Here is a 22,947-nt window from a genome sequence, read left to right on the forward strand (position 1 = left end):
CGCACGGCCCCCTCCGCGGCGCCGGCCAGCGCGGCCGCATCCCCGGCGCTGCCCCCCGCCCGCGCCCGCGCCCGCGCCCGAGCCCGAGCCCGCGCCCGAGCCCGAGCCCGAGCCCGAGCCGCCGCAGGCTGCGGGAGCTGCGCCGGCCGTGCTGCAGCCTCGCCCGAGCTCCAGCTCCCGGCGCGCTCCGGCCCCGCTCGGGCCCGCTCGGCCGCGGCTCCCCGCCCCCGCCCCCGCTCCGCGCGGACATGGAGTGAGGGCGCGGGCCGCCCCGCCACGCGCTCCCGCAGCCCGGGAGGCCGGAGCCCGCCCGCGGAGCCGGCCAGCGCGGGCCCTCCTCCCGCCGGTCCTTCCCCGCTCCTCCTCCCGCCGCCGCCCCCGCCGCCCCCGCCGCCCCCGCCCCCGCCCCCGCCGCCGCCCGAGCCGAGGCCGAGGCCGAGCGCGGACGCCGAGCGTGGGAGCCATGGCGCGCGAGGAGGACCGGGACCCCGAGCGCCGGGAGGCGGCGGCGCGGGCCAGCGGCGAGCAGGCGGAGGAGGAGGGCGGAGAGGGGCTGAGCGACAGCGACGACGAGGACGAGGACGACGAGCCCGGCAGCGGCCGGGAAGAGGCGGCGGCGGCGGCGGGGGGGGGCCGCGCCGGAGCGCAGCGAGGACGCGCGGCTGCAGCGCGCGGGGCTGCCTCCTGCCGCCGTCCCCGCCGCGGCCGCTCGGGACAGGAGCGGCCGCCGCGCGCCGGGGCCCCCGCCGGGGCCGCTGCCCGGCCGCCCGGGGATGCCGTCGCCCGACGACGAGGACCGCGAGCGCCGCCGGAGCCGCCGGAGGGACCTTCTGCTGAGCCAGCTCTGCTTCCTGGCCTTGGTGGCGCTGCTGCTCTGGTCGCTGTCGAGCATGCGGGAGCACGACGGTGAGCGCTCGCGGCTCGCCCCGAGTGGGCGCTGCGGCTCCGGCAGCCCGGGGCTCCCGGGCGGCGGGGGCGAGCCGGCTGGGGGGGGGGGCTCCACGGCTCCGCGCTGCCCGTCGGGGGCCGAGGCGAGGACCGCGGGGCGAGCCGGCTGGGGGGGGGGGCCCGGCTCCACGGCTCCGCGCTGCCCGTCGGGGGCCGAGGCGAGGACCGCGGGGCGAGCCGGCTGGGGGGGGGGCCCGGCTCCACGGCTCCGCGCTGCCCGTCGGGGGCCGAGGCGAGGACCGCGGGGCGAGCCGGCTGGGGGGGGGGGCCCGGCTCCACGGCTCCGCGCTGCCCGTCGGGGGCCGAGGCGAGGACCGCGGGCCGCCCGCTGGCCCCGGGAACCCTTACCTGCGCCTCTGGGCCGCGGCCGTCCTACCCACCGGCCCGAGCGGGTGGGGGGCGCGCGGTGGTAGAGGCGGACGGGGCCTCTCACCCTAAAGAGGTCCCCAAGGCCAGCAATAAAGTTGTCCTGCTAAGATTCAGTACCTGTGCAGGTAACCAACCACCTGTACACCTCCGGCTTGTTGAGGGCCCGAAGGGGACCGCTTGGCCGGTGAACACGCTCTTCTGCAGTGTTCCCCGAATGGAACAGGCGGTGTGGACCAGACAGAGAGCTCCATACTCGCTTTTCCAGAACAGGTGCCCGGAACTTCGGGTGGGTAGGAAAAAAGTGTCCGCCACCTGGCTGGGGTTTAGGAATGTGCTTGTTGGCTTTCACTGGCCACTCACTGGGAAGACTGATTCCTTTTGTGCACTTGCATTTCTGGAAGAAATCTTTTAGATTCCACCCCCCCCCACCCCCCCTCACCCCCCCGCAGTGGGTCTGCCCTTTACCCACAACTTTTGTCTTATCTTTGTCCTTGGCTTTTCTTGAGCTAAAATAGACCTTGTGGAGAAATGTGCTCAGAACACTTGTCCACTGAAAACAGTTTGGATTTTGGGGGGCAGCTGTCTAAATAACAGAGGGGAAGACTTGGAAGAATAACTGTTGTAAAAACGGTTTTATATCCCAGCCGTTCAAGTGGCATGGTTCGTGGGAAAACAGCCATAAAAATGGTCGTGAGAAAAAGCCGTTACAAATACGTGCCTTGGTGTTCAGATCGATGCAGCTCTGCTACCAGGCGTTATGAAGTGCAGAATAAAAGCATTTTGATAGTGACAGTAAGGGGGTGGCATCAGTTGCAAAAGGGATCTCCCCCAAATTTGGCTGGTCGCAGGCTTCATGGGGAAAACAGATGGTCGGTCTTGGTTCAGGTCTTAACAGACCTCTTGACAGCCTTCCTCATATATGGTAATATGAGAGAGTCTGCCCGGGTCTTCCGTGGAGCCGTCGGGACTCCACAGCTCTCTCCCTTTCTCTTGAATCCCAGCTCAGCTGGTGATGGGGAGTGACATCAGGAAGTGGGCTGTGCTAGGGAGGGAAGCTGGACCTCTCTCAGAGGGCAGTGCCAGACCTGCCAAAAGCAACTACTGACTGATTCTCACGAGGAGGGCTTTATTTAACCCCCTTTTAATCTTGATTTTTACAAGTGCAAAAGCCAGTCTGTACTTGATGCCACCTCTGGAAAGGACCATGCCAAGTCAATTACATGCCAGCCATTTTTCCTGCGTGCCAGGGCTCTGTGAATCTCAGAGTTCCTCCCGCTGTTGGGGTATAAAAGACATTTTTCTGGATGGAGATATAGTTAAGTCCATCATTGGCAGGGGAGTGCCTGGGCCCTGGGAAAGCCGGGATGTTCAGGGGAAAGGGGGGCGGGGCAGAACTCTGCAAACTTGGAACCTGGTGACTCAAATGTCATTTTGATATGGTTTCCCAAACAAGTGCCACCAACGCAGTTCCAGCTCTTTCCCTGGTCCCTTCCCTTGATCTCTCTTCTCCCATATTCTTTCTGCCCCTCTCTCCCCTCCCATAAATGTAGGGCTTCAGAAGATTCTCCCCCACCCCAGCAACTGGAGGGGAACAGTGAAAAGCCAGCAGTGGGAAGAGGGGACGCCATCCAGCCATTCCAGTTGTAATTCTGTCTCCAGTCACCTTTTCTTCAAGTAGATACTCATAATTTCATTACGTGATACCTAGCCAATTCTCAGCAAGGCCCAGGTTTTTTGAGCTAATTTTAAGATAGAAATTAGCGTGTGTGAAATCTGCAAGTGATCATTTAGCTTGGGGGGTTGTCATTCAGCATACTTAAGCATCTGAATAGTGACTTTTACGTGGGTGCTCTTCTACGTAAGGGTCCTTTTCAGTATGGATAAAAAGTTTAGAATTTAGCCTTGTTTTAAAGACACTCTGTCTGGGAGAGGCTGAGTGATCCACTTAAGGTCACACAGCAATTGAGGAGTAGAGGTGGCCTGGCTCTTTGATCCCACCCTTGTTCCCTGGTATTCATGCCACCATCTGCCTGTAGCTCTGTAATGTTTATATAACCACTTGGGGGGGTACCTTCTTAATGATCAAAGGAGATATTTTTATTTATTCACCTTGAAATCCATGCAGTGATTAAATGTAACTTCTCAGAAGCCTGTTTTCTAGCACATAATTGATCTTTCTCTCTCTCTCTTTCTTTCTTTTTTTTCTTTCTTTCTTCCTTCCTTTCTTTCTTTCTTTTCTTTCTTTCTTTCTTTCTTTCTTTCTTTCTTTCTTTCTTTCTTTCTTTCTTTCTTCTCCTCCTTTTTATAAAGAGGATAGTTCTTTGACCAAACCAAAATAGAGTGTGGTGTGGCAGTTGGGTTACATGGTGTTGTATAACATTTCCGATCATATGGAATATGAGCTCCCTTTCTTCACATCTGATCAAACTCCAGTATAGATTCCTTTCTGCTGAAATGGGTCACCAGCATTATTAAAGGGAAGGTTAGTGCTGGAGTCAAGACAAGGGTTAACTCTCACGGTAACAAAAGCAATAATAATAACTGGAACTTGGTAGACCTTTAAGTGCCAGGCGCTGTGCTAAAGTAAGTACACTTTATGCACATGGCTTTATTTAAGCCTGCATATACTCTGTGTGAACGCTCAAGCCTTCAGCGGTAGAGAAAGCAAGAGGTCCTAGATGCTCTAGTTAGTTGTTGCTGATAAAAATCTCATTTTTATCCGTTTTCAGAGTCAATTGAAATAAGGCATCAGATTTGCTAATGAGGGTTTTCTTTTTTTCTTGTTTTTGCAGCGAGAATGGATTGCTTTTGTATGTTTCGAGTGGTTCAAAAGTGTTTTCTTTGAAGTAAGGAACCTGGTCCTCTTTTTATTCCAAAAGTCATGTGAATCAAGCCCAGAGATTCTAACTTGGGAGTGATTATAGACATCTTCTCTAGGAAGTTCCTAGGTAGGTGAATAATGAGTAAGGGGGAAAATATGTAAAACATATAGCTTAAAGAAGTTTATATATATACTCTGGCCCAGTTACTATTGCTAATAAGAAATCATTCCACCCAAATGTAGTGGTATAAAACTACCTTCCTTTCTTTCTTTCTTTCTTTCTTTCTTTCTTTCTTTCTTTCTTTCTTTCTTCCTTCCTTCCTTCCTTCCTTCCTTCCTTCCTTCCTTCCTTCCTTCCTTCCTTCTTTCTTTCTTTCTTCTTTCTTTTGCTCATGGATACTTTGGGTCAGGAATTTGGACAGGGTACAGTAGGGATGGCTTGTCTCTGCTCCATATCTGGGGCCTCAGCTGGAAAGAATGAAAGGCTGGGTGACTTGACAGCTGGGTCTGCAGTCATCTGCAGGCAACATTGCTCCCATATCTGAGGTTGATGCCAGCTGTGGACTGGACCCTTAGCTGGGCTGTCAACCAGAACACTTATGTGTGGCCTCTCCATATGGCTCTGTGTGCCTTAGTTTGAACTTCCTCGAGCACAGCAGCTGGGTTCCAAGATGATGAAGTGGAAGTACACCGCATTTTCCTGTCTTAGCCCCAGAAGTCACATGGTCTCACTTCCACTGTTTTCTTTCTGCCAAGGCAGTGGCAGATGTCAACCCAAAGTCAAAGAGCTTGGGGTGGGAGAGCATAGATGCCACGACTTACTCAGTGGAGGAGCATCCGAGTATGCTGTGAAGAGAGCATGTGGGCATGTGTGTTGATGTTTAAGATGGGTATACGTGTTGTGGCCGTCTTTGGAAAGCCAGGGGTCCAAGGAATAATAACTTAGAGATCAGAGACATTTCCCAAGGTGGTAAACAGTGAATAATACACACGTATTTGAAATACCTTCCAATCATGATAACATTGCAGTGCATCTGAAATCAGGTGGTATTTGGAAAGAGGGCTGCGTGCATGTGGGAACTGCAAATTTCAGTTACAGTTGCAGATCTGAGAGGCCATCTTTAGCTTTGTGGCTTCCCCTTCCTCAGAGAACAAAGGTCACGGCCTCTTAATCTCTTGTGTGGGTTACAGAGATGCCTCGCTGGATTCTCCAGCTTTATCTTCCCTCTCCACCCTCCCTTCCATGCTTCACTGCCTGGGCCTTCTGCTCCTCAAAGGGGTGATATTTCATCTGGCCCCAGGCCTGCCACACCTGCTGGTTCCACGGTCATCATCACAGCTAGTTCATCCTTCACGGACAGGTCCAAGATCTTCCTGACCTGATTTGGTCCCCCGTTTGGCTCTCTGAACACCCACAATTTTCCCTTCCTAGCATTTATCACAGTTGGTTATTACGTATTTATTTGGCTGTGGTTTGAGTAACCTGTCCTGTTCACCAAATGCTAAGCTCCAGAAGGTTAGGGACCCTTTGATCTTTGCTCAGCTTTGTCATCTGTGTCACCTGCCCAGAATAGATGCTCAAAAGACACTTGTTAGGTAGAGAAGCTGTTTTGATTTCTGAACTACAGTACCCATGGTAAAAACTAGCTACCATGTGTCAGGAGCTCAGTCACTGGCATACAATTTAATTTCATGATTTATAATTCTTCCCCCCATCCATCAAATTCAATATTGTTACCCATTTTTCATAGGCTACCATGGAGCTGTAGGTTGAGTGCTTTGCCTAGTGTCACCTACTTAAGTGGTAGGATTTGAATGCAAGCCCACTTGTATCTGAGCTGTATGCCACTGCCTTCCCTAGCCTCAGCTTAGGAGGACATGAATAGAAAATGGGAATCACGCTGCCTTTTTTCAGTCTTCTGGGGAGAGTAAAGGAGTAACAGAAGGTTGCTTTCATAGAAGCAGTATTTTAGAAACACATTGCTTTTCAACCTTTTCTATTTTCTGCCTAAGCATATATAGATGTGTCTCTCCTGGCTTTTCTTAGCTGCTCATCAACCCAGATTTTTCTCAAAGATTTCCTGTACTTGCAGGCCTTGAATCCTTGTGGGAAGATTTCTTTTTTCTTTCTTTCTTTCTTTTTTTAATACCCCAGAGGGTTGGCAAAGCCAAAAGAATTGCAAAACCAGCCATTTGCTGAGAATTCCAAGGCTTGGTGGAAGTTGGCTGATAGGACAGGATTTTGGCAACTCTCTTTTTCCTTGAGGATACAAGGAACTCTTGTTTGGCAACTCTCACTTTTCCTTGAGTGATACAAGTTTTCTGGGGGAGTAATAGTACACAGACTCTTGTATTGGAAAGACTGAGGTACAGAAAGTTCAGAAGGCATCCTTGAAGTCACATGGCAAACGAGTGATCCCACTAGGAAGGTAATGCAGGTTTTTCTGCTCTTTCCCTGCCTTCACTTTCTGCCTTCAGAGCTTGTTTGGTATTGACCTCTGTTTATCTTTGCAATGGTTTGAAGCATGGTATTCTTCTGTAGGATTTGAGAATTTGATGTATTAAGGGTCCAGTGGAAGAAGGTTTTCTCTGAATGAAGTGGTTGGTGGTGGCACTATCTAGCCAGTTATAATTATAGAGTCATAAGTTCTTAGACATGGATGGCATCTCTTGGACTCTCTACTGGAAGGTGCACTTGTCCTGTCCTCGTCCTCATCCCTGGGGGCAGTGATGCTCTTCATTGTTGGGAGTCCTGGGGGCTTCATCCTCCCTTGCTGGCTTTCCCACCCCTACCCCCACCTTTGTAAGTAGTCCTTTAAGAAACTCTTCAGTGGCATCTCTAGAATGAATTCCTGCCTGGACCCTATTGGTATAAGACCCAAGGGCCTCCATTAATTCACTGAGTACACATGTGGCAAGCTTTTTGTGAGTTACTGGGGGAATAGTGGTATCTGAGCAGAATATTGTCCTTGTGGTACTTTACACTTTAGTGGGAAGAGAGGTATTGAACAACTGATTTTCAAGAATTATGGGAGAGATGAATGAGAAATATAGAGGAGGCGTTGCTGGTAAGGAGAAACTGGAACTTGGAAAATAAAAGGAATTAGGTTGCTAATGAATGGGGGACAAAACAAAATTATAAAAAATGGGCAAAAGATATGAGCAGGCAGTTCACAAAGCAATTGCAAATGATAAGTAGAAAAAATCCTTAGTCTTAACAGTAATAAGAGAAATCTAATTTTAAAGATTTATTTATTTGGGGGGGGGTTGCTGAGGGAGAGAATCTTCAAGCAGACTCCCTGCCAAGCGTGGAGCCTCACATGGGGTTAGATCTCATGACCTGAGCCAAAGTCAAGAGTTGGACACTTAACCAGCTGAGCCATGAGGGCACTCCTCAGGGAAATTTAATTTTAAATTTAAAAATGATGAAATACAATTTTTAACATCAGATTGGCAAAAATGAAGATGTATGATAATGTCCAGTGTTGGCAAAGGTGCAGGAGAGGTGGCTTCTTTCATTTACTGCAGGCGAAAACATAAATTGGTTATATAAACATCATGGGGAATTGCAGGGTGAGGACCTTTAGGGACAGACTCCAAATGAAGCCTTGGCTAATTTTTAACGAGATGTATAAAAAGGGGAATGTTGGGATTAGAAAGGCAGTGCATAGACTTTGGAGCCTTGGATAGATACTTGACTTTCCCAGACTCATCCATGACTGTGGAGCATGTTGGTCATGATCTAGACTAAAGACATTAGTTGGGAGTTCCAGCAAGCAGGGGAAAAGGCCTTTGTCATATCTGGAGGCATTTTTACCATTGCAAAGTGCTTATTTGAATATGAAATCTAGCCATTATTCCTTGCTTGTCAATCACACTTTATTTCTACGAGAGTGAGAATAATTAATGTCTGCTCATTTGTGACCTAGTTGGTGAAATTTCACATTTGCAACCTGACTTATTTCTCTCTTCATGTTTCCCTCTGTGCTTCCACATTGTTTGACCACAGCAAACATCATTTTCGCTTGAGTGACATACCATGGACTCAGAACCTATTGCAGGATAGGAAGTAACAAGCAGGTTTCTTGAGGAGGACTTTGATGTAAGAACAAAGAGGGTGGAGAGGATGGGCCACCAGGAGAAAGGGGGTGCCACAGGTTGACATCAAGAAGTCAATGGCACCATTTTTGAGGAACACGAGATAATTACTTTTGGATGTTTTTATTTTGATTACTGGTAGGACATCTAGGTGGAGTATAGCTGATCATTAAAGGTCAAGGTTCAAAGCAGTTGCTACAAAGACCAGAGAATAGTATGCATGAGGGTGAAAATTGTCTTTTTGCGTAGCTCCGTGGGTCTCCATCTTCTCTGCACATTGTCAATACTGGGGAACTTTAAACTCAACTTAGGTCTGGGTCCTGCCCCGAAGATTCTGACTTAATGCTTCAGGGTGTGGCATGGGCATTGGGATTCTTTACAAGTGAGGCACACGGTTCCAGTGTGTAGACTGGGTGCCCTGGGTTAGATCAGTGGTCAGCATTTACCTTATCACGGCCACATCATAGCTGAGCTGTGAAGTCCACTGGGCTTAATTTTTCTGTCCTAAGCATGAATGAGTATTTGTCTGCTTTGTTTTTTAAGCCTGCACTGCTAATTTAAGCCCAAACTTTCCTCTGTCGTCTTCATTTTCTCTGCCTATGTACACTGCCATTGGATAGTCTATCCAGGTCTCTTTTTGAAGAAATCTTTCTCGGATTCTTCTGGCTTGTTCAAGTCTGGACAGGTTGCTTGTTAAATCTGCTGCCCAGCTGTCATTGTGTGATCTCCCTTCAACTTCTTCCTGCCTGTGGGTTTTTCCCCCCAGTTCCCCCTATATTGAAAGGATCCCATGTAAGTTTCCTGTCTTTCTTGGCTTATCCCTTCATTTGTGGTATGTTTCTGGGGATCACATACTCCAGGTGCCTTCTAAGACGGGGGATGTGGAAATTACAATACAAAGGTTTGAGACATTGTAAATTTGAAAATACATTAACACTGGCCCCACATTTTGAAGGTGGGAGTGGATCAGGAATTCAGACTGGAACACAATTTCCACACAGTTTTGAAAGCATTGCTTTTATAACTGGAAGGCATTGTCTTATAACTCTTATAACTTGCCCCTGAGAAGTCTGATGCTATTCCACTTTTAATTCTTTTTTATGAACCCCCCCCCCAAAAAAAGAAAAGCATGTGTGCTTTTTGCCCCTCTCCTAATGTTCAGGTGTATCACAGTTAATTCAGTGGTTTGGTTCTGTTTTCACGCATTTTCCTGGGCACTGACCTGGTCCTTTTAATCTGAATGCTAATGTCCTTTGGATCTGGAGATCCTAAACTCTCCATCCTAAACTTTCTCTTCTCTCTGAATTGTCCGTATTTGGGTGTTTTACTCCTGAGATTGAGCTTCTGATTTTCTTATCTCTTCTCTCCTGTTATTTTTCTCATCCTCTTACTCTAATTCCCATAGGTTGGCTAACCACGTCTTTTAATTCTACTGAGCTTTTAATTTCTTCCATCATGTTTTTATTTTTTTATTTTATTTTTTTATACTTCATTTTAAAATATTTTATTTTCCAACATACCTGCCTTTTTTTTTTTTTTTTTTACAATATCTGGTCCTATTATGATGATTTTTAAAAGGATTTCCTTTTTTATTTTATTTTATTTTTATAATAAATTTATTTTTTTATTGGTGTTCAATTTGCCAACATACAGAATAACACCCAGTGCTCATCCCATCAAGTGCCCCCCTCAGTGCCCGTCACCCATTCACCCTACCCCCCCCCCTCTTCCATCATGTTTTTAGTTTCTAAGGGCTCTTTTTTTTAATCCCTGTGAAAGATATTTTTAGTAGCAACCTGTTCTGCTTCATCAATACAGTATCATTGCTTATATCCTGACTTGGTTTCTCCAAGTTGCTGTTGTCTATGTGTTTCATTTTCCATGTTATGTGCTTTCTATGAAAGTCCAGTGATTCTTAGCGTCTGTTCGTATTTATGTGAAGCCATTGACATGATGCTTGGAAACTGTGCAAGGAGAAGGATCTGTTGACTGTTTCTCTGTATGGTGATCTGGCTGCGCCATGTCACTGGGTAGTGCTCCCATGTCTCTAAGTTCTGGATCTTTATCATTGAGTGGTCAGATTTCTCAGACAGGAGATGGGTCACCCCGTGTCTGGAGGGAAATCCATTGGGAATCCAGCGGGAGAGGAAGCGGGGTTTTAAGGGGTGTTGTTCAGTGGAAACATTTTCCAAGGCTCAATGAGTTGTCTCAAGGGTGGTTATGAGTATGACAGAGCCGAACAATTTATTTTGATACATTGCAGGACCATCCTGAGTTATTTCAGGCTCCCTTCCTCCTGCCCTCCTCCCCTCCCTTCCTGCCTTCCTGCTGCCTTCTTCCTTTCTCTAAACTCCTGTACACTCAAAAATGATAAAAGTTGTTGCCTCCTGGGAGGGCTTATCCTCAGGGGTAGGGGGAAGGCATAGTTTTCATCATCTTATTAATTTTAACTGAAATTTTTATGGAGATAGCTGTAGATTCACATGGCAGTTGTAAGAAATACCTCGTACATTTTCCCCAGTTTTCTTCAGTGGTAACATTCTGCAAAACTCTATTATAATGTCATAACCAGAATAGTGCCATTGATGCAAGCTACTAACCTTATTCAGATTTTCAAGTTTTATTTGTACTTATGTATGTATATATGTGTGCAGTACGTGTGTGCATTGTGTATGTATACAGCGTGTGTGGTATGTGTTTATGTGTATACAAGTGTGTGTACCTGTGTGTGTGTATGTGCTCTATACAGCTTTATCACCTGTGTTGGTTGCCATAACCACCACAATCAGAATATTGCACAGATCCATCATCCTGAGGGTAACTTGCATCGCCCTTTTCATAACCACACAGACTGTGTACCTTTTTATGTGGAAGGAAGAGTCTAAATAACTCCTGTCACCTACTCCAAAAGTAAAGTTAAAAGATTATAACTTCTTGAATTAAAGGCAATTTCACTACCAGTCATGTTGCTCTACACCAAAGGCTGCTTGTAAGTTGGAGGGTAGGGAGAGGAGTGTGAGGTCAGTGGACATTCATGAGATTGGGGAGTAGAGATCTTGCTCAGTTGTTGCATTCTTTTCTTCCAGGTATGGCAGTGTGTGCTAAGTGCCAGATAAAGGCCGCTCAGGGCTGGTGACCCGTTTCTCTAGTGGATAATGTTGTCTGTCATTTGCACAGCATTTCTGAATGAGCACTCCATGCAAAGTTTATCCAAGACGCTTGTACATTCAGGCGGGTTAGTCAAGCTTTCTGAAATACTGTTTCACTGTTATGTGTCCCCTAAAGTATCAGAGATGGAGATCTTGGGGACCGTGGTCTCTTAACATCTGACTTTATGTTTGAGGAACCTGCTGTGAAAGAGAATCACAGTCAGGGCCAGGACCCCGGTTTTCTGACTCTGCTTAGTAAGTACTTAACAACACCCCCCCCCCCCCCCAGGAAACTGAGGTTAAAAATATATTTAATGCAGATGGACTCAGTGGAATTATTTCAAATTCTGAAATATTTCTGAAGTGTTGGAATCTTGCTGGGAATTATCTGGCATGCAATGTAGTCACTAAAAGGGGGAAAATTAGGGAATTACAGGGGGAGCTACTTCTTTTAACAAAAGATTTGTTGTTGTTGGTTTTTTTTTTTTTTTTTTCAGAAAATACTGGCTCTTAGGACACTTGTAGCTTGCTTCAGGAGAAAATGAACATCGTTGGTTTACCTTCCATCTGGGTAGTCACCTCCTACAACCTTGAGAATGATTGGTCATTTCAAAGATGAATGCCCATGAATTTTTCTTGTTGGGAGCTTTGAATTGACAAGATTTCAACATTTTTCATACCTAGTGTTGCAATTTTAGTCTGTGATCTGAACACCACTTCCAAACAAAGCAAAGCTTCCTAGGACCTTAACACCTTAGGTTTTGAAAATCGAATGATCATCACCTTCTTAGTGGGATTTCAGTGTGGTCATTTGAAATTGCAAGTGTTTGTTGGGGTCAATGCAGAAAGAAAACTCATGGTACCTACTTCAATAAATCTGGATATGAGGACAGGTCAATTGCGGTATTTTCCAACATTGTGGTATACTTCCTCCCATATACATTGCAAAAGTTGATAGACATATAAAATGTCTTGGATACTGCTTTTGAAACTAGAAAAAATTAATATACAATAAAATTGATTGACGGTCAGGATGTGGAACAAAAATGTCACCACCCCCCCAGAAACATTCTCAAACTAACCCTTTGTAATTATACACTTCCTCATCCTTAACCCCAGATACATTCTCTGTCAACAGGTTTTGTCTTTTTGAGAATGTCATACATATAGAATCCTCCAGGAAGGAATCTTTTGATTGGCTTCTTTCACTTGGCAGGATGCCCCTCAGATTTGTCTACATTGTTCCATGTGTGGGTAGTTCATTCCCTTTATGGCTGAATAGTATTCCATTAAACAAGATGTACAACGTGTTTATATATTTGCTTGTTGAAGAACATTTGGATTGTTTTTAGTTTGGTAATTATGAATATAGTTGCTGTAAACATTCAGATCCATTTTTTTAAAATTTCTTTTTCTCACCTTCCAGTACAGTGTTGAATTTGAGTGGATGTGCTTCCCTCGTCCTTGATCTTAGGGGGAAAGCCTTCAGTCCTTCATCATTAAGTATGATGTTTGCTGTAGGACTTTCATAGTTGAAAAAGTTCTCATCTGCTTATAGTTTGTTGAGATGGATATTGAAATTTGTCAGGTGCCTTTCCTACCTCAATTGATATGATCCTATGATTTTTCTTCTTTAGACAGTTAATATGATGGATTACATGGGTTGACTTTCAAATATAGAATCAGCCTGTGTACCCTGGAGAAGCCCCACTTGATCATGGTGTGTTTTTTATTTTATTTTCCTGGATTTGAATTGGTCACATTTTGTTGAGGACTTTCACATCTGTGACCACCCGAGATATTGGTCATAGTTTTCTTTTCTTGTACTATCTTTGTCTGGTTTTGCTGGCCCTGTAAAATGAATTAGGAAGTATTCCCTTATTCTCCATTTCCTGGAAGAGATTGTGTAGATTTAGTGGATTCTTGTTTTTAACTTATAATAAATATTTCTTCATGGCATCAAACTTCAAAAATAATTTTTAGTGTCTGCATAATAATCATACTAAAAATCACAATATTTTTCTTAGTATTTATAGCAAGTTGTATTTATTGAACACTTTGCTTGCTTGAGGCACCATTTAAGTGCTTTCATCTGTATTGGCTCCTTGAATCTCCACAATATCCAGTGGAGTAGGTACCATTATAATCTTCGTTTTACCAACAAAGAAAAATAAGACAAAACATGTAAGTAACTTGCTTAAAGTTTCTATGTGTCCAGATAGTATTTGAATTCAGGCTGTCTGAGTCCAGACCCATGGTCCTATTACATTGTATTCTCTGGTGATACAATAATTTATTTATTTAGGTCTCCATTTGGGATATTTAGGTATTTTCTGTCTTCACTTTGAGAATGTTCTTGTGCTGAAGTATTTGATAATCAATGACAATTCCTTTAGGCTGGATTCCTAGAAGTGCTATGTCAGTGTCAAAGTGCATGCCTATTGTAAAGGCTAATATCCTGCTATGTAATTTTCAAGGAATTTGAACAAATTAGAAGTTCCAACAGTAGGCTTTGAGAGTGTTCAATTCAGTGTTCTCTGACAGAATTGAATATTATGATTATTTTACATATTTTAAATTCAATTTGATTGGGAAGATATAGTATTTCATTGCTTTACTTTGCTAGCAAAGCTGAATGTTTAAAAAATCTTTTTGGCCATTTATATATCATGTAAGAAAAACTACATCTGTTCTCCATTTTTTTCTAATGGGATAACTGTTTTTCTTAGTGATTTGCAAATCTCTTTATATATTCTATATATTCATCTTTTATCCCTATGAAGTTTTGCCCCCTTTTTTTGGCATACTGAAAATTGTCATTTTTATCTGGTCAAAACTATATCTCTTTTCTTTTGTACTTTTTCATTGTTTTATTCTTACAATCAGAATCTCAAATGTGTGTTCATTCCACATAATCCTTTATGTCTTTTCCCTCCTATTTGTGTGATTTAATAGGAAAAACCCCATCTTTGTTTCATTTGGAACTTATCTGAGTTAAGATGAAGATTTAACTTGAACAGATGAACAGATTTAACAGTTAAATTGTTTATTCAATAATCTTTCCTTTACCCGCATGTTTGTGGTCTGACCTTTATTCCATGCTTGTTCTCTTATGTGTCAGAAGCAGTTGTTGTGATGTCTGTTTTGTTCTGTTTTCTCATTAATTAATTGTTGTAGTTCATTAACATATTAATTATCTGATAGGGCAAAACCCCTCTCCTCTTGTTCTAGGAAAAAAAATTATTTGCTGTTATCACTTGTTTATCCTTTCAGGTGAACTTTAGAATCTCTGTCGAATTTTGCTCAAAAGCCTCTGGGTTTTGACAAATCTATAAATAATTTGTGGAGGAATGACATTTTATAGCATTGATTCTTTTCATTCCTAGTGTGCTTCTTCATTTGATCAAGGCTATAAAACAAATCTGTCAGGGTTCATAATTATTTCCCTATTTCTTTCTTACGTTTATTTGTGAAAACTATTCTATTATTATGTATTGTGACTGTTGTTTCATTCTTTATATCTTTTCTTAAAATATTTATTCTTTATGATTTATTCTTAATTCTGTTCCTTATGTTTTATTCTTAAGTTTTAAACTATGTAAGTAATAATAAACACAAATTTGTAATACAAACCAATACCTTATATTTTCCAATAATATTCTATTAAATGGAATTTTTGTTTTTTATTTTTTTAATTAATTAATTTTTTTTATTTAAAATCAATTTGCCAACATAGAGTATAACACCCAGTGCTCCTCCCATCAAGTGCCTTCCTCAGTGCGCATCACACAGCTACCCCATCCCCCCCACCTCCCCTTATGCAACCCTTCATTTATTTCCCAGAGTTAGGAGTCTCTCATGGTTTGTCTCCCTCTCTAATTTTTCCACTCTGTTCCCCTCCTTTCCCTTATAATTCCTTTCACTATTTCTTGTATTCTGTGTATGAGTGAAACCATATGATGATTGTCCTTCTCTAATTGACTTATTTCACTCAGCATAATACCATCCAGTTCCATCTATGTCAAAGCAAATGGTGGGTATTCATCTTTTCTGATGGCTGAATAATATTCCATTTTTAAATAAAGATTTTTGTTTATTTATTCATTAGAGACAAACAGAGAGAGGCAGAGACACAGGCAGAGGGAGAAGCAGGCTCTCTGCGGGGAACCCGAAACCTGATGCGTGGCTCCATCCAAGGACCCCAGGATCATGCCCTGAGCCTAAGGCAGATGTTCAACCACTGAGCCACCCAGGCATTCCTGGAATTTTTATTTTTTAATTTTTTTTATGATAAAAGTGCTCAACAAAGTGGGTTTATTTTTTCTTTTCTGTAAGTTTTTATTTTATTTTTTTAAAAGATTTCATTTATTTATTCATGAGACACACACACACACACACACACACACACACACAGAGGCACAGGCAGAGGGAGAAGCAGGCTCCATGCAGGGAGCCCGACGTGGGACTCGATCCTGGGTCTCCAGGATCACACCCTGGGCCAAAGGCAGGTGCCAAACCGCTGAGCCACCTGGGTTGCCCCAAGTTTTTATTTTAATTTAGTTAATATGCAGTGTGATATTAGTTTCAGGTGTATAATTTAGTGATTCTACACTTCCATACAGGTGCACTTGGAGGGGATTTTTATTTTTTTATTTTTAATTAATTTTTGAAGAGAGAGAGAACATGAGCACGTGTACAAGTGGGGGGGCGAGGAGCAAAGGGAGATGGAGAGAGAGAATGTTAAACAGGCTACATGCACAGTATGGAGCCTGATGTGGGCCTTGATTTCATGACCTTGAGATCATGATCTGAGCTGAAATCAAGAGTTGGCTGCTTAAAGGACTGAGCCACCTGGGGTCCCAGATGGAATTTTTAGATTGATGTTATAATTGGGGAGTTTTTACTGGTGGTTCTTGGTAATGTTAGTTGCTTTTCATTATGCTATGGAAGTTTCCTTTAATTAATTATTTTCTGAAAGGTTTTTTTTTTTTTTTTTAATCAGTCATGGTAGTTGTATGGGGTCAAATGTCTTATTAACATTTATTGAAATGTTTAGCATAACATATCATAAATGTCCATGTGAAGCTGCTCCTGTGGTAAACCCCAGATAGCCATGGTATTTTTTCGTTTAATAGGATATCGGATTTGATTTGTTCATGCTCATTACAGAATTTTTGCTGTTATATTCTTGACAGATATTGACATACAGCTTCTCTGCCAGGTTTTGGTATTAACAATACACTAACTTCAGAAAACTCATCGATGATTTCCAAGTTCTCCTATGTTCCAAAATATTTTATGAAGCATGGGTATTATTTGTAACTTTAAAATTTGAAAGAACATTTATATAGTACTGCCTGGCTTTTACTTGGCCCGTAGCAATCTTCTTAAAATTAATTTGGAGAAACTTTTCAGTTTCTACCACTACTTTTCCATGGAGCTACTATGTTTTCTCAGAAGTGTCCATTTCATTAAGATCTTTTAGATGAACCAAATTATGCATTGCATTTTAAAATTTCAACTTGTTCTGTAATTGTGATTATGTAACACTTTCTAATTACTAATGTGCGTGTTTCCTTTTTCCTTGATCAGAGCTGACTGTATTTGGCTTATTTTATTATTTTTGGAAGATCCATTTTGTGTATCTTTAACAGTTTTGCTTTCCCCCTGTTTTCTGAATCAATTATGGATTTAATAGTTCTTTAAAAATCTGCCTTAATTAGTTTGTTTTCTAATATCTTGAATTAAGTGCTTTATTTACATATTTTTATTCCTTCTTGCTAATGGTGCATTTGCCTTTGAGGGCAGCTTTAGACTCTCACCTTACGAGTATCAAAGTGTCAGGTAGTGATTATTGTACTTTTCAAATAGTCTTGTCATTATAGTTTTATTTTTTTCTGTAATTAATTATTTAGGAGAGTGATTTTTAATTTCCAAGTTGTCAGGGTGCTTTTTGTGTCTATATTTTTAAAATACCAATTTCTTTTTTTTTTTTTACAATTTCTTTTTTAAAAAGATTTTATTTATTTATTCATGAGAGACAAAGAGAGAGAGGCAGAAACATAGGCAGAGAGAGAAGCAGGCTCCATGCAGGGAGCCCGATGTAGGACTTGATCCCAGGACTCCAGGATCACGCCCTGGACCAAAGGCAGACACTCAACTGCTAAGCCACTCAGGCTTCCATAAATACCAATTTCTAATTATCCTTCAGTTTGTCTGGAGAATGTGACCTTTGATTGTGGTTTTTTGCTTCAGTCGTTTTTCTTTCTTTCTTTTTTTTTTTTTTTTAATTTATTTATGATAGTCACACAGAGAGAGAGAGAGGCAGAGACACAGGCAGAGGGAGAAGCAGGCTCCATGCACCGGGAGCCCGACGCGGGATTCGATCCCGGGTCTCCAGGATCGCGCCCTGGGCCAAAGGCAGGCGCCAAACCGCTGCGCCACCCGGGGATCCCTTCAGTCGTTTTTCTTGGTACATGAACTGTTTGTGATTAGACAGCTATTTGTCTGTCTTTCATGTCTGTCATCCTCTTGTTTCATCATTTACCTCTTTTTGTCATTTCCTCTTCATTATTCAAGAGTCTTTACATTTTCCCCCTCCTCTTCATTGGTTTTATTTTCAGCACTTTGGGTCTCCTTTATTGCCTTTTCTTCCATTTAGGTTTTGTTCGTGTATTTTCATCTTTTTAATGATTTCATATCGTGTCCATCCCCATATTAGCTAGCTGCTTTTGTAATTTTAGCCTTTCTGTTCATTTTTTTTAAATTTTTTATTTATTTATGATAGTCACACAGAGAGAGAGAGAGAGGCAGAGACACAGGCAGAGGGAGAAGCAGGCTCCATGCACTGGGAGCCCGACGTGGGATTCGATCCCGGGTCTCCAGGATCGCGCCCTGGGCCAAAGGCAGGCGCCAAACCTCTGCGCCACCCAGGGATCCCTTTCTGTTCATTTTTAATTTTCTTTTGCATAGCCCATGTTTCTTTGCATGCCATTGAGATTACAAAATAGATTATTTCTAAAATTTACTTCTACCTCCTTTAACAAATTATTTTTGGAAGCAAAGATCCAGGGGCCTGTGAAGGGGCTCTTTTATTTCTCCAGTGGACTCAGCCTGTCGTATGGTATAGTGTACGGTTAGTGTTAGCATGTCTTCAGCTGAAAGTCTAGTTGCTGTTTGTTCATGTCTTGGCCAAATTCCCTGTGTTTATGTGAACTTTTCTGAGGTGACTCAGCTTGCCTGAGAGGAGATCTCCTGGTAGTTTGAATATTTAGATGGAGCTTTATTCATATACTTTCAAAATCTACTGCCTACTTCATATCTTCCTGTGGTTTTGCTGTCTCTTCTCTTTTTTGTTATTCTGCAGAAGGCAATATTCCCCCATCCATCTACTCTTTCCCCTGGTTGCGTTGCATTTCCAGGAATTGGATATCTGCATGGGTGGATATAGAAAGTTACATTCATGGGGTGGGGGTATACTTAAAAGCAATTCCTTTCAGCAGCATGGTTATGAAATAGGGGTTCACACCTGGTTTCAGTGTGCCATAGCCCAGCTCTTACATCCCACAGCCCACCTGTCATGTCCCATTCTTCTGTTTCAGGGGCTCATCCACACTCCATGAATGTAGGAAAGGGTGAACCATGTACTGTTGACTGATGATCATAGCATCCCAGGATACCTGTTGAAATTTCAGCTTTACATTTTTAGTTTGTTACCAAGAAAAATAAATTTAATTTATGGATGTAGGGATTCAGGAACAGCTAATCTATCTAACATTAACTTCCTGATCAGTGTTTTTTCTATGTCGCATCTCTTTCACATATTTTATCTCACTTAATTATCTTCGCAGAACAATGGATTATATGATATTATCCTCTTTGGTTTAAGATGACTTACTCAGAGTCACTCAGATAGATGATGGTAGTTTCCACTGTGCTGAACATCTCTGAGGAATGTTTCCTTCCAGGGAGTTCAACAGAAGCTACCCTAGCTTGGTAGGCAGAATATGGTCCCACTCCCTGTCGAAGATGCCTGTGTCCTAATCTTGGGAACTTGTGACTCTATGGTGCATGGCAAGGGGGAATTAAGTTCATTAATAAGCTGCTTTTGAAATGGGAGAGTATCCTGGATTATCTAGGTGGGCACATTGGTTTTTTAATTTTCCAGATTTATTTATTTATTCATGAGAGATAGAGGCAGAGACATAGGCAGAGGGAGAAGCAGGATCTTCATAATGGAGCCCGATGCAGGACTTGATCCCGGACCCTGGGATCATATCCTGACCTGAAGGCAGACGCTCAACTGCTGAGCCACCCAGGCACCCCCGGGGGAGCCCATTGTGATCATGGGGCTCCTCATAAGTGAAGGAAGGAGGCAAAGGGGCAGAGTCAAGGAAAGTGAGGGCAGAAGCAGAGGTCAGGGTGGTACATTTACTGTCTTTGAAGATGGAAGGGGCCATGAGCCAAGGAATGTGGGCAGTTGCTAGGAGCTGAGAGAGTGAGAGATGGGATTCTCCTATGGAGCCTCCAGAAGGAACACAGCCCTGCTAACACTTTGAGTTTAGCCTACTGAGACTCCTGTTGGATTTCTCACTTTTAGAATTTTAAGATTTTGGTTTGTTTTAAAGCGACATAGATTGTGGGAATTTCTTTTTGTTTTTTAAAGATTTTATTTATTTATTCATGAGAGACACAGAAAGAGAAGCAGAGACACAGGCAGAGGGAGAATCAGGCTCTTCGTAGGGAGCCCAGTGTGGGACTCCATCCCCCGACTGGGATCATGCTCTGAGTCGAAGGCAGATGCTCAGATGCACTGAGCCACCCAGGTGTCCCGATTGTGGGAATTTCTTGCCACAGCATTGGGAAACTAATACACTTTGAGTATCAGACTTTGTGGTCTGACTTTTTGCTTTTTTTTTTTTAATTAAGTTTTGTTTATTTATTTGAGGGGAGGAGAAGGACAGAGGGAGTGGGAAAGTGAGTCCTAAGCAAACTCTGTGCTGAGTGTAGAGCCCGAGGTGGGGCTCGATCTCATGACCCTGAGATCATGACCTGAGCCAAAACCAAGAGCTTAACCAACTGTGCTGCCCAGGTCCCCTGTGGTCTGATTCTGAGAGGCAAAAACAGGAAGTCCTGGAGTGATCCACTCTGTGTGCACATCACACAGGCAGTTACCTGGGCAGTTAATGTGTCATCATTTGATATGCTGTGTATTTATCTTCTCACCGTGCTGATGCTATCCTCCTAGGGAGAATTTCAGCTCCTGGGAGTAGGAACTTCATCAGTTGTGTTCACCGTTTTATGCCCAGTGCCTGGTTTGTAGGAGAAGCTCAATAAATATTTGTTAGATTATTCCTTTTTGTCCAGATGATACTGTGCCAACAAAATGGCATCTCAGTTGCTTCTTTGATGGAATACTGACAAATGTATAAATAGTAACAAAAATAAAAAGAAACTGAGTAAAATGATTAATTTTCAGTGTTTTTTTCTAGTGTTTAGTTATATGTATAATTTTTTTTTTTAGAGTTAGCAGATACCCCTCTCACTCTCATATGATCCTCTCATAAAATAAGTGGTCATAATATGATAAATACAGTGTTGTATGTTACATTTTTGATTGATAAGTATGATGTTCCATGTTGCATTTTGTCACCTAATGTATTTTAAATAATGATAATTGTTAGTTCTTGATAAGTATCATTTCATGGGCTGGTTGGCATTCCATTGAATATTTAGGATATTCTATTGAATATATAAAATATATGTATTTAATTGCTTATTGTTTAAAATATTATAGGTTACTTAAAGTATCTAATTGTTACTAATTAAACACCCTTGTGCCTGAGTCTGTTACAAGTCACTGTACTCTCTAGTTATTATTGTGTTCATAGTAATCGGGTAGATCTGCCAGAGCCACTGGCAATGTCTATGGTTATGGGGCTTCCACATGTTTCTGTATAGAGCTCTGTCCACTAGGTTGCCTGTCTTATTTTTTTTTTTAATGATTTATTTACTTGAGAGAGAGAGAGAGAGAGAGAGAGAGAGAATGAGTACCAGTGGGAAGGGCAGAGGGAGAAAGAGTCTGAAGCAGATTCTATCTATACTGAGCAAGGGGCCCGAGGCAGGACTTGATCCCAGGACCCCAAGACTATGACCTGAGACAAACCTGAAAGTTAGACACTTAACTGACTGCGCCAACCAGGTGCCCCTGTCTTAGAGTATTTCGAATAGCTTTTTAATTTCTATTTACTCTGAGGGCATTCTCTGCCTGGTATCAAGTGTCCCCACCTTGTCTCTTCAACTTCAGATTGCAGTTCTTTGTAAAGTTGTTCCTTGTTGGAAAGCCCTAAAACCTCTACAACAACTGGAGGCAAAGAGACGGTTAATGTGTCAGTGATGGCAAGGAAGTACCAACTTAGAAAACACATCAGGAAGTTCTGAGAATCCAGTGTAGGCATCTCTTTAAAATACATCACCTGATGACCTTCCCTTTTATAAGTAGACATTTAGTTTTTCCTTCTCTTCCCTTCTTGACAATCTCTTTGGTTTCCAGACATGCTGATTTCTTCTCCAATAACAAAATAAAAAGGAAAAAATGTTAACCATTGACTCCATTTCACAAGAGCTACAAAAAAATCCAGGGATGGGGGAGGGGATCTCTCCAGACTTCTTTTGATTGTACAAGCCAGCAGTGTTAACTGAATTACAAACAACAGCTCTCAGCCTGGGGGTGGAGGGTGGGAGTGGGGGGAGAAAGATGTCTACCCTGAGGCTGATCTGGAAAGTTGTTTTGCCTAAGATGGCAAAAACATCATCTTTCGATCTTGAGCCAAGAAAGCCATAAATGGGCATATTTTTGTCCTGCCTGGCAAGGGATGCTCCTGGAAGCTTCTGGGGTGCCATAGTGTTTCTTGATGATCCTTCCCTTTCGGTGTTTGCTTTTCCAGTGTTTTCTCAGTCCATTGGGAAGTTGAGTAGGAAGAAGGGAAGATAAGAGGAATGAATGCTTGTCTGGGATCACTGTCTTCCGATGCACATTCTGAGTATCAGCGCAGAATGAGGGTTTATTTTAGGAGACATCAGGAATGATATCTTTTATGTTGATATTGTACAGGACTGATCTGTATTGTTCCACCATGATGGACAGTAAAACTTCATGATCCTCCTGCATCTTTATAGTTTCTGCTGTGAAAACATTCATGGGTAAGAAACTTGGCTCATCCTGTCCATAGTAGTACTAGACAGTAAGTCTGGAGATGGGTTCTAGTTTCTCTTCTGCTAACTTGCTTGTTCCCAGTTTCCCATCTATAAAATGTGGGCGTTTGTGCTACATTGTCTTTGTGTTGGAAAACACTAAAACTCTCAAATTTTATCATTAATTTAAAATTGCTAGCCTCCTGGAAGATGTTGGAAACCTGCTTCCTTCTAAGGCTGATTTACAGCCAGAGCAGTATAGTTTTGCTTCTGAGCATGCCCTGAATCATTATTCATTTTTATTTCATAGAATCACTCTTATAAATGTGATTTTCTGTTGGTTTCACCGAACCATTGAGATTGCACAGC

The 22,947-nt window shown here is 43.0% G+C and overlaps 1 protein-coding gene across 2 annotated transcripts in view; it reads left to right on the forward strand.

Annotated features, from left to right (window-relative positions):
* The first annotated feature begins 635 nt into the window (after positions 1-635).
* The window catches only part of SLC24A3 (solute carrier family 24 member 3), a 477,919-nt gene continuing 455,607 nt past the window's right edge, over positions 636-22,947 (forward strand). Inside the window, exon 1 of one of the 2 annotated variants that reach the window (XM_072736499.1) lies at positions 636-906. In XM_072736499.1, coding sequence (XP_072592600.1) covers positions 774-906 — 133 coding nt within the window. In that variant the 5' untranslated portion in view covers positions 636-773. The remainder of the gene's footprint in view (positions 907-22,947) is intronic. The other variant, XM_072736500.1, reaches the window with a different exon arrangement.

Source organism: Vulpes vulpes, chromosome 14 (assembly GCF_048418805.1).
Source record: "Vulpes vulpes isolate BD-2025 chromosome 14, VulVul3, whole genome shotgun sequence".
Classification (NCBI taxonomy): domain Eukaryota; kingdom Metazoa; phylum Chordata; class Mammalia; order Carnivora; family Canidae; genus Vulpes; species Vulpes vulpes.